This window comes from Solanum stenotomum, chromosome 9, assembly GCF_019186545.1.
Source record: "Solanum stenotomum isolate F172 chromosome 9, ASM1918654v1, whole genome shotgun sequence".
NCBI classification, from domain to species: domain Eukaryota; kingdom Viridiplantae; phylum Streptophyta; class Magnoliopsida; order Solanales; family Solanaceae; genus Solanum; species Solanum stenotomum.
Genome location: NC_064290.1, coordinates 2,819,131 through 2,836,922, shown reverse-complemented (window position 1 = coordinate 2,836,922; position 17,792 = coordinate 2,819,131). Strand labels below are relative to the sequence as shown.

General features: G+C 31.1%; 2 protein-coding genes across 4 annotated transcripts; both read right to left on the bottom strand.

Moving 5' to 3' along the window:
* Positions 1–34: 34 nt before the first annotated feature.
* LOC125877972 (uncharacterized) lies at positions 35–1,108 on the bottom strand. The gene has a single exon (XM_049559266.1). It carries the CDS (start codon positions 1,003–1,005, stop codon positions 232–234), a length of 774 nt encoding a protein of 257 aa, XP_049415223.1. The 5' UTR covers positions 1,006–1,108; the 3' UTR covers positions 35–231.
* Positions 1,109–2,156: 1,048 nt separating this feature from the next.
* On the bottom strand, positions 2,157–4,957 carry LOC125877970 (ATP-dependent DNA helicase PIF1-like). Of its 3 annotated transcripts, none has more exons than XR_007447663.1 (2): positions 2,726–4,932; positions 2,157–2,620 (listed from the first exon to the last, which is right to left on the bottom strand). XR_007447663.1 is itself a non-coding variant. In XM_049559262.1 (2 exons), the coding sequence occupies exon 2, from the start codon at positions 4,428–4,430 to the stop codon at positions 2,919–2,921; it is 1,512 nt and encodes a 503-aa protein (XP_049415219.1). In that variant the 5' UTR covers positions 4,431–4,700; positions 4,894–4,957; the 3' UTR covers positions 2,158–2,918. The 3 variants fall into 3 exon arrangements, 1 of the variants encoding a protein (XP_049415219.1); XR_007447662.1 differs by having other exon boundaries at positions 2,158–2,601; XM_049559262.1 differs by having other exon boundaries at positions 2,158–4,700; positions 4,894–4,957.
* Positions 4,958–17,792: the final 12,835 nt, after the last annotated feature.

Below are 17,792 nucleotides of genomic sequence, written 5' to 3'. Positions count from 1 at the left end.
TATATATATATGCGGCAATTGCATCAAAACACAATTAGAAATGCCAACAAAGAGAATAGTCTAGTCCAATCTGTTTTCTTTTTTGGATGACAAGGAAACCAACAGCCTTTTACAAAAACCCATCTTTACATAGTTGTGATACTTAATTAGGATTCAAGTGACAATCTAAAAACATGAACATTGCATCTTATAAAGTTTACTAGTAAAGCAGCATAAAAGGAATTCTCACAGTTATTTGAAAGTGTCATCATCACTTAGTTCATCTTCAATGCTAGAAACATCCATTCTAGCAGATGCTTGCTTTGCCCACTTAACAATCTTCTCAGCTTCTCTATTAATCTTCTCTTGCTCCTCCATAGCTTTCTTCATCAACTTCTCTTGATTTTTCGACGAAAATATACTCATGTCCGATAAAAACTCATTATCCTTCCCCCATTTCAGTCCCATACTCACATTCCTATTCTCTTTCCCCTTTTTATTAAACCCCTTCTTAGGTGAACACCAAAAACACCCAGTTTTCGCTGGTGGAGACAAACAATCTGATGGAGATGATATTGGCCCAGATGAAGATTTGTTCCCTCTTTTCCCATTTGTGGTTATCGAGAAAACATCATTTTCAATCGAACTAACCGTTGATTTCGTCTGGTTTTCAACAAACCCATCTTCCAAATTCACCTTAGAACCTTTCGCCTCAACTGGGCTTCCTTCAATTTTCTCATTTTCATCATCAATTTTCTTCGTTTTAAGGGTGTTTGGGAACTCCGAGGAACCGAAACTCTTCGAATTTCTTGCGACAGCAGAGGGTTTTGGAGTTGCCGGAGCAGCAGGAAGGGATTTGAGTTTGCGAAAACGAGTTTCGAGCTGAGTGGGGAGTACAGAGTCGGTAAAACCAGAACAATTAATGGCAGCAACTTGTTCAAGAACAGATTGATCCATTGCTTGTGAGAGAAGATCTTCTACAGCTTTTTCATTGTCACTATCAGAAAGAAAAGAGAAATCCGCCATGAAGAAAGTCTCTGAAACACCAAAAACAGAGAATATAAGTAGATTTTTTGGAGTGTAATTCTCCAAAATTATGCGGTTGAGGTAATTTGGGAGAAGTCTTTTGGGAGTTACATCAATGGAGCTTTCCTCTCAGGCTCTCACTGCTAAAACGGCTAACTCATGTTTTTGGAACGTTGTATTTCAAGTCAAAAAGTGTGGGAGGTGGGACCCATCATATTATTTTATTTTAGTATTTATAGCATTTCATTTTATTGAGCTACTAGTTAGATATAATTTTTCTTAAAATACCTTACACAAATAATATTTTGAGAGTTGATTAATTTTTTAATATATTATTTTAATATTTTAAGTTGTTAATTATTGTGATTTATATAGAGATATTTCTTCCCATAAATAATAGATTCTACAATTGCATAGCTTTATGACTTTCATTTTTGAGAAAAGATTTGTGTCGACAATTTTAATTTTCATACTTAAATAGCTATTGAATGTCCTTAATAATCTTGATTAACTATGGTCTTTAATACTTTTTTCCAACGTCTCATTTTCTTTATTGAGATTCCATTAATCCATTTCGATAATGAGGGTTGAAGAAAGAGGTTGATATTCTCATGGCCATTGTTGGTGTAAGAAATCATATATATTCCTTTTGTGTGAATAGAGAGAGAGGGAGAAATTCTTCCATCTATATTGTTGGTTTTCTTTTGTGAATCTTTGTTAGTTTCTAGTTTTATACTAGAAGAGCTTGTTGGATCCTGGGATCGAATGAAATATCTTAGGCAGTGTCTTTCGACACACCTCAAGCTTTGGTGATTTTCATACGAGTATTTGTGGTGAAGGTATTTTTCATAAGATTTCCAACATGTGGCACATATGAAGTTTTGAGAGTTGATCAATTTTTTAAAGCAAAGAAGAGTTCATCACGATGTGTTGAAGGTTATCTTGAAGTTTGATAAATTGATGAACTTTGTTTTTATTTGGTTATGAGGCAATTGCATGTCCACTTGTCTTTAATTGCAATTCTTAAATCAAAACACAATTAGAAATGTCAACATGGAAAATAGACCAGTCCAGTGACAAGGTAACCAACAGCCGCACAAATGTAAATCATGTTCCTATGCAATAGCTCGTAAACAATCTCATATACTCCAAGTAGTGAGGCTAAATCCTGTTCCTATGCAATAGCTCGTAAACAATCACAAATACTCCAAGTTCTATCGTTATCATACAAATGTTTTATGTTCATAGGCTATACACTTGACGTAGCAAGATCCATATCAAACAACTGCATTTCAGCTACTGGTACCTGGCTCACCAAGCCCCAATGAACGAGCTTGGCGATAAAACATGTTAAACCACTAATTCATCTGAAATATCCAGTTGGTTATACAAAAGTCTCAATCGAGAGTACAGTAGGTTGTCATGGATCAAGATCCCTTCCTATAGCTGAATGAAAGCTCCATTGATACTAATAAGATATACAGAAATATGTTGATACACATAGGAGGACGCACCTCTGTAGGTCTTGTAAAGAAGGAGTATATCCATTCCTCTACAATAAACTGTCTTTACATAACTGAGATACTTCGCGTGTTCCTGGGATTCAAGTGACAATCTAGAAATACGGACATTGCACCTCATAAAGTTTATGTAATGGTCAGAAGATCCTCAGATTTTCTGTAAATTTAAGGTGCTGGTGCTTGGCAAACAAATCTGTTACCTGGAGGAAATGAAGAACTCAATGCCCTGGTTTGAATGACCAAAGATTGTATCTTTGTTACGTCTTCCGGGATTGCTCTGAATGGATCTGTTTCTACTTTAAAAGTCCCATATATGTCTTCCCACACACATATCTAGCTTAAGATCATCAAAGGAACTTCCCTGAATTATACTACCATTACTCGAGGTTTACATCAGAGACTTCCAAATTTGATATCATCAGTTACACTGTCTCCCTTTTGTTCATCTTTCTCAGCAGACAATCTTTCATAGAACTGCAAAACCTTGGGGTTTGCCTTGATCTTTGACGGATTGAAATTGACTAGATTAAGGCCATCCAAGCTTTTAACACGCGAAAGAGCAACATATACCATCCCAAAGCCAAAAACACGGTAGAGGTCTGTATGGAGGTTGTTCAAAGTCATCCCTTGACACTTGTGAATGCTTAGAGCCCAAGCCAATATGAGTGGAATTTGCTTTCGCATTGCAACAGCTTCATCTCCCTCCATTACATACCATCTTTCTACACCAATCATCAGTTCTTGGCCAGAATCAAATCTAACAACAGGTAGCAGGTTACCATTTCCGCAAATATCAGAAATCTCACGGTCATATAATTTATGAGTATCTTGAACAACAGCAAAATCTAAGATTGTACCAGTAGCACCATTCACAAGTCCACTAACAACATCAATGTTCTTCGTCAAGAGAACCCGAGATCCCACACACAATTTGAGCAGCTCAGGTGCAATTCCATTCTTAAGCTGCTTCTTCCAAGGATCTTTACCACTATCAAGAGCTTGATAATGAAACAGTACCTCATCTAAACAGTCTAGTCGTTCAGCGTTCACTCTACTCACATCCTCAATCCGTGGGTAGAGCTGAACAGCTGAAGAATCTGGCTCCACCTTTGAGCAACATTGATCCAATAACTTCAAATCCTCGGAATCATACTTCCCTTTCCTAATCCCCTGCAGCAGTTTTATAAGCTGTGCATCTGACTGCCTAAAGATAGTTTTAAGTTCTATTTGTTCGTCAAAACTAGCATTCCAACAATCAGCTTCAAAAGCAAATTCCTTCTGTTGTCCCTTCTTATTAATAACTGGTGGAAGTTGAAAAAAATCTCCACTCACAACTAATTGTATCCCACCCCAAATCTTCTCCTCACAGCCAAGTTCTTCACTTCTAATGCTCCTTGCAATGAACTCAAGATTGTCTAAAACCTCACCACTAACCATACTAATCTCATCGATAACCAAAGCCCTAACTTTATTCCATCTTCGATACGCTCTCTTATCCAACGAAACCCTAGATAGCAAATCCACAGAACTAGCATCACCAAGTCCAATTCCAGCAAAAGAATTAAGGGTTTGCCCATTGAGGGAACAAGCAGCAACCCCAGTTGAAGCTGTAACAAAAACCCGAGATTTCCCATGAATCTTCCTAAGTTTAGTGATGATATGCTGAAGTAAATAGGTTTTTCCAGTCCCTGCTGACCCAGTAATGAAAACAGAATTCCCATTTGAAATTGCTTCCAAGATTTGATTTTGCTGCTCAGTTAACTTCACTTTAGGCTTTTTAGTACTTATGAGTTCACTTCTACAACTTTTTACCTTACTCTTTGCACTAACTTGACACCCCCATGTAGCTTTGGAGCTCAAGAACCTATAGGCTGTTTTAGCTGTGTACAACAATGACAACTTCATATTACTAAATTCAACAAAACCAATTCTTAAGCCTCGACAACAGCCTCTCTGGCTCGGAAAATAGTGGTAAGGTCTGTGTACACTCTACCTTCCCCAAACCCCGTTTGTTGTTGTGAGAAAACCAATTCTTAAGCCTCGAAAACAGCCTCTGTGACTCAGAGAATAGTGATAAGGTCCGTTTACACTCTATCCTCCCCAGACCCCGTTTTTTGTTGTGAGAAAACCAATTCTTGGCTAATCAAATTTCAACACACAAAATAGTTTTTTTGACTGAAAAAATGGACAAAAAAATTCAAACTTTATTCATCAAGAAGAGGTTTAAGTTAGGAAAAATGGTATTTTTCTGCTGTGAGTATCAACAAAGTCTCTAAATAACTGTATTTATTGAATCTTTATCAGACATTATAGTAAATTTAAGAAGAAAAAATAAATTCAAATATTGAATGTTTACGGATTTGCTTACAAAATTAGAGGGAGGTTTCTTCTTTGCTTCATTTCCAATTGAAACTGAAGAGAAGTTAAGATTTGTGCAGAGAATGAACTATTATATGCCATGGGCCAGTCTAGTTTGGGCTTTGTAATTTGAGTCAATTGGGCTTCATTGGTTTAATGGCCCTAAATTAAGCTCACAGTGGATAAGTGGACTCCAGTATAATTTGGGCTTTGAGCTCTAATTACCAATCAGAGCGATTGTTTGACTAATTATCTAATTTATTTTAAAGAACTTGTGATACATTTATCGATTCACTATGTATCACATGAACAAATATAGAGCGAATTAATACATTGATATAATATGAATAGATACAGCTCCAAGCAAACAAATAAACTCCAAATTTTTGTTATATATTGTAATTTTTAATTTTTTTTGCTATTTCAAGTAAATACAAGACATATATTTGCTCTATTAGGTTAAAATAAATTTGTTTATTGAAAAAAATAATATCATTCATAAACTACATGACTAATTAAGTTTGTTAGGAGAAGAAATTCATGTCCTTTTGTCTTTTCTTGGATTAGCAAACCTTTTGTATGTTCGTGGCCTTTGTTTGTTAGAAAATCTGCACATTTGTTTGTCTTAGTCTAGATATGTGTGAGAGTGATGTTTGTTCACTTCCAACAAATATCGACGATCTTCAATAATGACTCTAAAAGGATGTGCATTATATTGTTTGTCCTTCTCTTTGACAAGTGTTGCAACAAGTAGTATGTCTCCACTTGAAGTTCTTTGTACCCCTTTGTTTGTTAATTTGAGATCTCATAAGATGCTTCATAATTTTGTAATGAGACTTGAAGTAAAATATTGATTTTCTTGATCATCTTTAAAGATTCCTCCGAAAGTATACAATTCGAATTTTCATATAATTATAGGTTTATAGCAACTCAAATAATACATAATGTGTGCTTGTACATGGATTGTTAGTACTTAATTATAGAAAATAATCATTATTATCACTAACTATGGGTAAGTTTTTTCCCTTCCATTTCACTTTTTCCATATCTGGGACTCCCAAGAAAGTTACAAAAAAGAAAAAATGGTCCACATTTATATAATTTATATAGGGAAAAAAGGTTGTTTAGGTCAAACAGTATTAGTAGTAGTCTATTAGTACTTCTTTTTTTGTTGTCGCGGGGAAACTTTCAATCTGTGTCTGATATCTGTATTGAAGTATTAACAAGTTTTTTTTTTATACTCAATACTTGAATTCGAAACATTCAATCAAAGATATAAATATCTCAATTATCCTACCATAATCCACATTGATTGGAATAGTTTATTACTAGTAGATCACAATTACCACCTCACAAATTTGGTTAAGAAATACTGTATACACGTGACGTCTAATTTAAAAAATTCCACTTACATGATCTTTGTCCTTAAAAAAAAAAACACAGCCACCACTGACAATTCCACACATCCTAAAAGTTCTAATTAGTACTACTAATTTTTTTAAAACCCAAAGCACTTATCCCTAGTTGGTGTAATGTGCAATTAACTAATAAGGGCTTACATTATTTTAGATGTTTGACTAATAGAAAATTAGAAATTCATTTCTTCAATATCGCAAAAGTAGAAAATATTTCCCAAAAAGTGGTAACCTCTTTTCTGATATATATATAACTAATAATGATCACAAAAAGATTCCTAATTATCGTTTGGTACTATAAATAAAAGATAATAATTTCGAAATAAAATGTAAAATTATTTTATTATCTATTTAGTGTAGGATATTATAAGCTAGTTTTTAGAATTATTTATTTTACTAATTGTACTATACTACTAGAAAATAAAAAATTAGTGACGAACAAAATTTTAGCAAAAATCTCATATTAATTATCGTGTTTACCTATGAATTAGCGATGAATTGTAAGAAAATTCAATTAGCTAGCTAGGAGATCATTAGCGATGAATTGTACGAAAATTCAATTAGCTAGCTAGGAGATCATTAGCGACATATTAACAATAAATTTTGTAACTAATTTTATTTTTTCTTATAGCACTATAATGATGAGATAATTAAGTTATTTCATTTATATGATAGAATAACTTTATCTATCTTATCTTCATATCAAACAACTCCTAAATATCATAACTGTGTAATGATATACCTTTTCAATGCAAATAATCTGTTCACCCTCGAATTATTTAAAAGAATATCTATACTCCTAAAATATTATTATATTTAAACTCTAAATAATTTTTAACATTTCTTGAGTTAGAAAAAAAGTATTTCTAGATTTTAAAGCTCTGGTAAACGCATTGAGATTTTTTTACTCACAAAATCAGCTATTTGCCTCACACGTGGTTGCATGTCCATAGGTTACGAACTACCTTTCTTGATATTCACAAAAGTAGCATAATTTTTATGTTTTATATATATATATTTATTAAATTTGAATTACACAGGGTCTATTTTAGGGTTCAATGCTTCTAACAAGAAACTTTTTTCATTTTCTAAGTATACGAACTCAAAATCTCTAATTAAAAATAAATAAATTTTAATTATTCCATCATAATTCAGGTTACATTGATCCATTTATTTATGTGACATGACCAAATTAAATGCTATGCATGTACTTCTTCAGTACTTATGATGAACAAGGGAAAAAGTTCACTAAAGTTGTAATACTACGGAGTATATATTTATCAAGTTATCGTCCGGAATTAGTTGCAATATTATAAATTTTACAGATTTAATTTTTATTTAATTATTAATTCTTTTTTTAGTAATATTAATTATAAAAAGACATGACACAAATTAAAGTACTCCTGCAGAGAATTGTTTTATACCAGTACAAATTTAATCTTCTACTTGCTCTTTCATATAATTTCCCTTTTTCTACCTGTCTGTCCCCGGCCACGCTAAAGAAATAGCTTTTTTTTTGGTTTAAAAAATATATATACTGTATGTTGTACTATTATTAGCTAGGGCACAAGGTTTAATTTTCCTTTGACCAGTTTTTCTAAGCCTGAAAAATTTAAAGGACATAAATTACTCAAAACACTGTTTTAATTTCTTTTGGAGCAACAAACATATAGAGTAAATTAAAGAGTAACTTTCATATACACACACTAGTATAAGTATTAGGAGTAATTAATTACTCACCGCATTCATAATTTCAATAAATATAATGAGGTGTTGGAGAGTTGTATTAGAATCCGACTATTCTGAATTCATGTTGCGTAGGATCTCATTTGGGGAAAATAATATTTTTTATTAAGGAGGAGCCGCCCTCTGCTGCACCACATTCGTTAATAGTATGAGGACGGAGGGAAGAGGTTCCTCTCCAGTTATCTCCAGTGCAATTTCATATAGTTGACACGTGTCCATTTAATTTTTAATGGACCAGATTAATTTTCTTGACCAAATATCATTAACCACGGTTATTAGTAATTCTCTCTCCTCTCATTCCTTTCTCAATCAGCAAAGAAACACTTCTTCCCCCTCCAAAACTCTCCAAAAAACAGAGCAATCAAACAATTGAAAATTAAAATTACAACAATATTTTAATGTTAACATTTACATATGAACAAGTAGGGAGAGTCTCAAAAGAGAAAGACTGAAATGAAGTGATTAGCCCCAATTAAAGATTACAATTATAAATACCACAAGAAAAAAAGACCCAAAAAATAAATGGAGAATTTCACCAGACAAAAAAAGTATATGAAAAAATATTTCCTACCCATTTTTCGTGCCCTTTCCAGATTCTTTAGTTGGCTTTTGCAGAAACTTCAAATTGAAAAAATTGATGTTACGAAGAAGATGACAGAGTTTTGTGAATCACCATTGTGATCGAACCAAGCTTCAAAGAAGTAGTCTCATGGGTTGGATTTTTTAAATTTAATAACCCAAGTTCATTCTTTGAATTTTGTCTTCTTTTATCACGGTGTGAAAATAATGGAAAGAAAAAGCGATTTGTTGTTAACAAAGCAAATTCTTTGCTGATTGAGAAACAAATTGTTGCAGAATTAAGTGAGAAAGAAAGAGATGAGAGAGGAGAGAGAAAGAGAAATAATAATAACCATGGTTAATGATATTTGACCATGATTTAAAAGCTGTTTTATTTAAATAAATATAGACCATCAAGTTTTAAAATTGATAGGTATCATTAAATTAAATATGCAGTGAATCAACTGAAGAGATTAGTGTACTGGAGAGGAGCCTCTTCCTGTTAATAGTAGTATATAAATTAAACTAAGTATACAATATAATTACGTGGCACTTCCAAAGCCAGAGCTTGGATATAAGTGAGGATTCTGGCATTTTCCGACTGTGATTTTTTAGTTAGTATCTCGAAGTTTGAAATTTTTGTGTTAGAAAAAAATAGTTAAATGACTTCTATAGAAATAAAATACTTTAATAGTTACATAATCATAAGTGAAATTTAGGCTCATCTTATTGTATGTTACAGGACTACAAGCTATACCTTTTGTTTTAAGAATAGTATGAAATTATCGAATTATAATATCTTAATGCATATTATCGAGAAGCCTTCAAGGGCTTCATGACCTGATGATCAATAAAATGAGAGGCAAATTAATTCAATTATGATATTTCAGTCATTTAGGTTCAAATCTCAGCGAAGGAAAAATAGTATTACTATATGATTTATTTGAGTTTTGATGGGTAAAAACACGTAGCTAATATAAAAAAATAATTATACTACGTATAAATTGATCTAAACACCACATCATCAAATTAAAAAGAAATTTCAAAAATTTCACAGTTGTTTCTGTACATTCACTGATGGGCAGTTTGGGGACAGAGTAAAAGTTTTTCTGTAGATCAGATATTTACTTTGGTATATATATGTACAGCGATGGAGCCTTGAGAAACTAAGTTCCACGTGTTGTATCTTTCACTGTACCCTATATAGTTACGTTGGGTCATATAGTAATAATAATTCATTGAGTTTAAGTTTTATGCATAGTCGATGATCAGTGACAATAATTTCTTATACTATCATTAGTGGTGAAATCAAACTATTAACTATTAATAACAATAACTCTAATGAAGTTTTATTAAGTGGGATTTAGGAGGATATATAGAGTGTACGCAAATTTTACTATTATCTTATAGAGGTAGAGAGATTGTTTCCGAAAAATCTTCAATTAAAGTGCATCAATCCAAGTACAAGAAGAAGAAAACAACGAAGTGATTATAGTAGTATATAAGAAAGCAATGTAAAATCTACAAGAAAGAAGAAGTTAAAAAAATTCAATATTTACTATATCTATATAAAAGATAAATTTTAATCGAAATATTACACAATACAATTTTTGAACGAAGGGAATTCGAATCATCAACCCAATTACGGTACCTTGGTTCCACTCTTTTTTTTTTGGTAAACAAAGATAATTATGTACTAATAAGACTTAATATGCATCAATACATGGTGAGAGTAAATACTACAAATATTACAAGAGATTTAGAAGACTTGATTAGTCTAACGAAAAGAGTTCCCTCCTTGTCTGCTTCTAACTTCCTAGACACAAACAACGGTGGAACTGCCCGATGCACAAAAGAGTTGGTTGTCCATAGGTTAGACCCCTCCTTAGTAGTGCGTCTGCCACTTGATTTTCCTCTACGAAACTATGCTGGATTGGGGGTTCCACTCATTAATTTCATTGGACGAAGGGATCGATTCAACCTTTTCATTCTTTTAGGCGGTGCACCCATATTCTAGAAATCTTAGATTAACATAGCGCGTAGAGAACATACATAAAAATTATCTATGATTTGCAAGTCTAAAAGTATGTTTAATTGAACCCCTATACTCTATCATGAAAACATAAAAGTAGGAATAATTTCCCCCAACATGATGAGTTTTCTTAAAGTTTTAATGACTTGTTCCCCTATGTACGTACTTTGCATGTTGCAGTGATTGAGGTCAGTTGAGATGTTGTGAATCATTCGGAAACAGAAGATGGAAGAAACCAGAAAGCAGCACAACACATGTAGTAGTCATTTTTTATTTCGATTTCCTACCTGGTGTCTGAAGTCCTGACTAAATCTGAATCGCACATTGCAGCACCCCCAATAGAATTTTTTCATATCTAGAGTTCGAACCCGACATATGTAAAAGTCATGTACACACTCACACCAACTAAATAAATAGGGTTTATATTGTTGGGAGAGACAAAGGGGTCTCGTTTCCTGTTTCACAAAATTCAATCTACCCTTTTTACGTGCAACAGTATGGGGAAGCTAATTAAGCTACGTACAAATTATCATTATGATGTTTCTTTTGTTATTTTTATTTGTGTACTGAGATAACTTATCTTATCACTATGATATCAGCTTCTAAGATTATTATATCGTACAAGTCACACCAAATGACTCCTTAGTTCATAATTTATCAATATCGTTATGATTTATTATAGTCATTTTTTCCAATGCAATTTTTTTACATTGAATATATTATATTTAAAGAATAATAAAGTAGAATTATTATTCTAGAATAATTATATCAAGTCAATATTGAACAAGTAAAATTGGAGAGATATAAGTAGTTAATATGTATCTAAGATAGACAGAAAGTGGAGTAGCGAGGTTAATTAGCTTAGAATTAGTAACTAGTTATTGACATAGACACATAATTTAGCAGTAGTTATATTATTAAGAATGACATGTTGTAGAGTCCAATCTTAATTTCAATAAAGAAGAGTTATTATATAATGAAATCAACAAGAGAAACATAAGAAATAATTGCATTTTTAGTACACTTAATATTATTTTACAATCTTCTTCAATATCGTCATTTTATTTGATGTTTGCCTCAACATATGTAGCATTACAGAATTATTTTTGTTAAAGAAATATCAATGAGTTGCTCAAAAATCATATTTTGTGTTAAGTTCTATGCGTCACATAAATTGAGTGAATTTAGTTACTCAATTGGTTATTTAAATTTTTATTTTATTAGTGAAGATTCAATTCTCCATTTTGTAATTCCTTATTCATTTCTCCTTCTGCACATCGCGATATTAATTTTTAAATGTAAACTTTGTCTTATAAGTTTATATTTTATAAAAAGACTCATCATTTTAAATTTTATAAAAAAAAAATTATACTCGACATGAAGAGATAGTTCATTTCCGCATGAAAGAATTATATTAACAAATATATATAGTTAGTTAATAGTACTATATTTATTGTTGACTAGTAAATTTTTATAAAATTATGCATATTTAGAAATTTGTGATCACAAACATTTATTTATAAAAGAAACATGAAGATATACTATTTATCCATTTCTCCTATATCTTATTATTTATGAACTCTGATAAAATTATGAAAAAATTGAAGAAATTTTAATAGTTTTCATATTAAATATAAAAAAAATAACTTATGAAATTCAAATAGGTATCCCAACAAAACGTATAAATTTAAATCAATTTAATTTAAATTATAATCACGTATAAATAAGAGATTAGGTACAATTCATAGAAAAGGTTAAAAAGGAAAAACCAAAAAATTTGGAACAATTACGATGGAACACAATTCAAGAACCATATACAGTGACTCGTTCCTACTTTAGGTTAGGCTAAATAACTCAATAATAATTCTAATAAAAACCCTTTTGTTTTTACTCTTTATCAATGCTATATTTATTTATCCATCAGTGTGGGTCCTACAACAGAAGCTCCTCTGAGTTGATGAAATTTCCATTTATGCCCATCAATCTTGACATGTTGTATTTACATGTGGTAAATAGACATATATATTTTCGGAATAATGCATAAACACTAGAAAACTTAGTTTCAGCTGATAACTATGCTCTTCAATTTTAGCTGTGCATAGTGGCGGAGCTAGTATTTTTAATAAGAGGATTCAAAATTTGAAGAACTAAACCATGAACTAATTGAAGGGGGTTCGACATCTACTATATATACATAAAAAATAATGTTAACCATGTATAAATAGTAATATTTTCCGCCGAAGGGGGTTCGGATGAACCCCCTAACTCTATGTTAGCTCCGCCCCTNTATGCTCTTCAACTTTAGCTGTACATAGTGGCGGAGCTAGTATTTTTAATAAGAGGGTTCAAAATTTGAAGAATTAAACCATGAACTAATCGAAGGGGATTCGACATCTATTATATATACATAAAAAATAATGTTAACCATGTATAAATAGTAATATTTTCCGCTGAAGGGGGTTCGGATGAACCCCTAACTCTATGTTAGCTCCGTCCCTGATTGTGCACATATAGACACTTAAACTTGTATAAAATTAAACATGTGTCCTACATGAAATAATACATGTAGGATACAAAATTGCTATGTACTTCATGTAGGATATATGTTTATCTTTCAATTTTATACAATTACTTGTCTAACTAATTCAAATTTGTGCCGCATAACGTCTCATTCGATATTTTCTATCAAAGAGTAATTCATATTCAAAATTTAAATTTGAGACATTTGATTAAAGAAGAAACAATTTTATCCGATGCATGACATACCATAGATGTAGAAACCCCACTACTGCAGCTAGGCCCAGTGGTCATACTCATTACTTTGCCCCCCAACTCCCAAATTATTTTGTACACACACGTAGGAGCACTACTTTCCACAATCTCTACTCTCTTACGCATTCTCTTGTTTAATCACGCGCCTTTTTATTTTATTTTAAAAGATGGACATTTCACTCTCTCACTAGAATATGTGTTTTGTGAATTTTTATTAATACTAATAAAAATTGATCCTCAAAACATATAGTACTACTATATCATTTTATAAAATAAGTGGGGGCTAGATATTACTTTATTAATTATAATGAAATAATGAATATCTATTAATTAACAACAACAATGTGCAAAAACTATTATTCGGAGATCAAGAATGAAATATATTAAAATCATCACAGAGTTTATATTTACTCTATAATGACGTTATAAAGAAAAATGCTCAAGTAGTAAAAAAAGTGGAGTTATCAACCTCAAAATTTTCTTGTAACTTCATTTATTTAACCCTCTTCTTCTTCTTCTTTAAACTTATTCAAAATTACTTGACTATTTATCTTTTTTTTTTAAAATCTTATTTAAGTTATTGACAATATCATATGATTCTACTTTGTCAGTTATATAAATAAATATCTTGTAATAAAACTCATGAATCAATCATCTTATCATTAATTCCCACCGCGATTTCTATCATGGTATATAGAGTATATTTTTTTTTTGTAAAAATGGGCAAGAGTGTAAAAAACATAGAATGATTGATGCGACAATCTACTTCTTTCACTAATAATAATGATTACATAATTTATTTTGACTCAATATTAGGTGTCTGTATTAAAGTTTGAACTTAATTTAAATTGTGCATTGTAAGACTCATTTGAGAGTGGTGCACTGGTACTCCCAACAAAAAAAAATTCAATATTCAAAGCTTGAATTCGATAATTTAACTCAAGTTGATGATTACATATGGATTCTTTAGGTTATTTGATTATTCGGTAGAAAAAAAAATTCTAGTTATTGTAAGCAATATACGAAGTTACTTATAAAACAAAGAAAGTGGGAATATTTAATAGGCAAATGGGTGATCTAACTATAGACTATAGTACGTATATATGTGACGATAAAATAAGAATTTATAAAGGAAAAAAATTCAAACATAACATCATTTTATGGCAGATCTTCTTAAATAAAAGGACAAAGAGTTGACAATAAGTAGGGTAGGCTTGTTTGTGAAATCCTCCACAGAAATATAGTCAAAGATTTCATCACTTTATATAATAAGATAAATAAATATTAATCTGTATACTACCAAATTAACTGGTTTAAATATTTGTATAAGATATAAATACTACTTCTAATTTAAAACAATTTCGGAAATCAAAATCCTCCCAATTCATATATAATTTTATCAGTCGAGCAAATCATACTTCGTAAATAAGAGGGAAAATGCATAAGTACCCCCTCAGCCTATACCCGAAATCCCAGAGACACACCTAATCTTTACTAAGGTCCTATTACCCCTCCGAACTTAATTTATCTATAATATTCTACCCCTTTTCGGCCTACGTGGCACTATCCTTGAAAATTTTGTCAATATGCATTGGGCCCACAAGATAGTGCCACGTAGGCCAAAAAGGGGTAGAATATTACATATAAAATAAGTTCGGGGGGTAATAGGACCTTAGTAAAGGTTAGGTGTGTCTGTGGAATTTCGGGCATAAGCTGGGGGGTACTTATGCATTTTCCCTAAATAAGATGTTGAAATACATTAAAGTGCCACAAATCAGACGCATACATACACCATGCATGTTACTTTTAAAATATGCATTCTATAATTTTACTAAGTAGGCGTTTGGCGTGATATGGTATCGTGAGATGGAATCAACGTTTGGACATGTGATTTTACGATTATTTCATCTCATGATTCCATATTTTCCAAAAACCATATCATGATTTGAGATATTTTAATACAAAAATTGATTCACAAGTTTATATTTTGTTAAAAACAACCCCACATTTATATCTACTAACCATTTATTTCATATGTAAATTAAATTTATAATCATATCATTACTTTTTAAAATTTATTATTCTCACCGACATAAAATTTATTATTCTCACCAACACATAATCACTTAATCTCACACCAACCGATTGTTAAAGTGATGAAATATTTATGGTCTATGAGCATGAAAATATTGTTGTGGATGATATTGACCAACAAATGGCTCAAAGTAATAATGTTGGTTCGTCTTCTCGGTCACATGATCGAGAAATGCAAGTTCAACGTGAGAAAATTATTCGTACTATGTGGGAGGATTATATTAAAGACTAGTACACTACAATTTATGTTCAGTTTTTTTTTTTTATTAAATTAAAGTTAGATGAAACAATTACTTAAGTGGAGAACAAATAACTTTGTAATAATTTATTATGTGATTTTATAAATTTTTGTTTATTTAATAAGATTGAATAAACAATTGGAGCTATTTTAATAGTTTTACAACTTGTGAAATTTTTATGTTTATGAGAAAATATACAACACAAAAATTTCATATCGCATGTCCAAACAAAACTTCAATTTCATCTCATGATTCCATATTGCATGGCCAAACGGGCCCTAAAATTCATTGGTCCAAACAATCAGTAATACTGGAATATTAGTTATTAGCTAGCTAGTTTTCAATATAACCATTCTACATAATATTTTTAATACAATCTTTATTAATATATATATATATATATATATATATTCTACAAAGTAATCACCACAGAAATTGACTATAAACAGTTTGCCTGATCCTTATTCAGTGGAAGTTGAAAGAGAGAAAGTGCACCTATACCCTTTCTAGAGCAAATTAAAGTTAATAGGTGTCCTTCGTTTTGGCAACATGAAACCTCTCAATAACTCTCGTTCTTTTATGGGGTCCTATCAAGATATATAGACTCAAACATTTTCTCTCCCGCCCTTCCCCCCATTAGACCGGCCATAATTCTTTCATGTGAAAATTTCTTATAAATCAAAAGATTTTTTGTGTTATACATTACGTTGAGAAAGATCAACCTTCTATATATCGTACTTTTTTTTACCTTAGAAAGGGGTTCCTCCTTATAAACACATGGCTGTGTGAAGTGCAAGAGATAAACTCTACTCAAATTATGACTACTAATTTTCACAATCTATATTATATATTGAAAGCTAGCTACATTTTAGGCTAGAAATTATTATTGATTGTTTGGACCAAACATAGTAATCTGTTTTAGCTGTTCCACCTTTTTGTGTAATGCATCAGTTATCTACGGATGCACAGTTCAATATTATTGAATAGGATGTACAGTATGAAAATAATATTGAATAGGATATATTAAAAATATTGATTTTTTTTTTATTTAATTTGATACATTAAAAACAGGTCTATTTTTACCTTTGCTATCCAATGAATTGATAACCATAATGTTATGAATACTATTCAGTTGTTATGTCTTAGAGCCTGAATGACTTAAAAAGAATAGCTTTAAAGTCAAAAGTAAAAATTGAATTCAAATAATAAAAAATAGGAAGAGATCTATTTTTAGTTTTTGACTTATTTTAAGTCATTTATTGATTTTGCCAAACATTTTTTAACTTATTTCAAGTTATTTTTGATTTATTTTCAGTTACTTTTTATATTTGGCAAATACTTTCGGAAGTGAAAAATTAACTTACTAACTTTTAAGTCAATTCAAATACCCTCTTAGTTATACATCACTGAATATTAAATAAGATGTATAACTAGTATATGTATTAGTTATAACTTATATATATTGCATACACAATCAAATAAGACATCAATTAGTAAATAATATCAAAATTAATATATATTGAGGATTGATCCCGAATCAATTGTGTGAATAATCACGGTCATATCAATTGAATCCGAAAGACTAAACTATACTCATTTCTGCTGGAGTATTTTGAAGTGGAATGCGTGAAGCAGTCAATAGCAAAGCGCGCGTGGTTTTCCCCTCTCCATACATGGAATCTTTGTTGCTGAGTTCCCTCATATTTTTACACGAGTGACTTGTCCTTCTGTATAACACTTACGCAAACCAAATTAAAAAAATAAATCAACATGAGTATGGTGTCCAGAGGAGAGTGTTTCACCTTTAATTAGAGATTTTGGATTCGAGCTTTTGGTATGGAGAAAATTCTAATGAAAGGGTCTTCTTCAAATGGACCCTGTAGAGCGTGATTCAAATTTTGTCGAAGCTCCAATATGAGCTTCAAACACCAAACAAGAAATAAAAAAAATGAAAAAAGTTAAACAAGAAGAGAAACTGATTAAATAAATAAATGATTAATATAATGCGAGTACTATAATGAACACCCATAAGAATATATTTGGTGTAACTTTA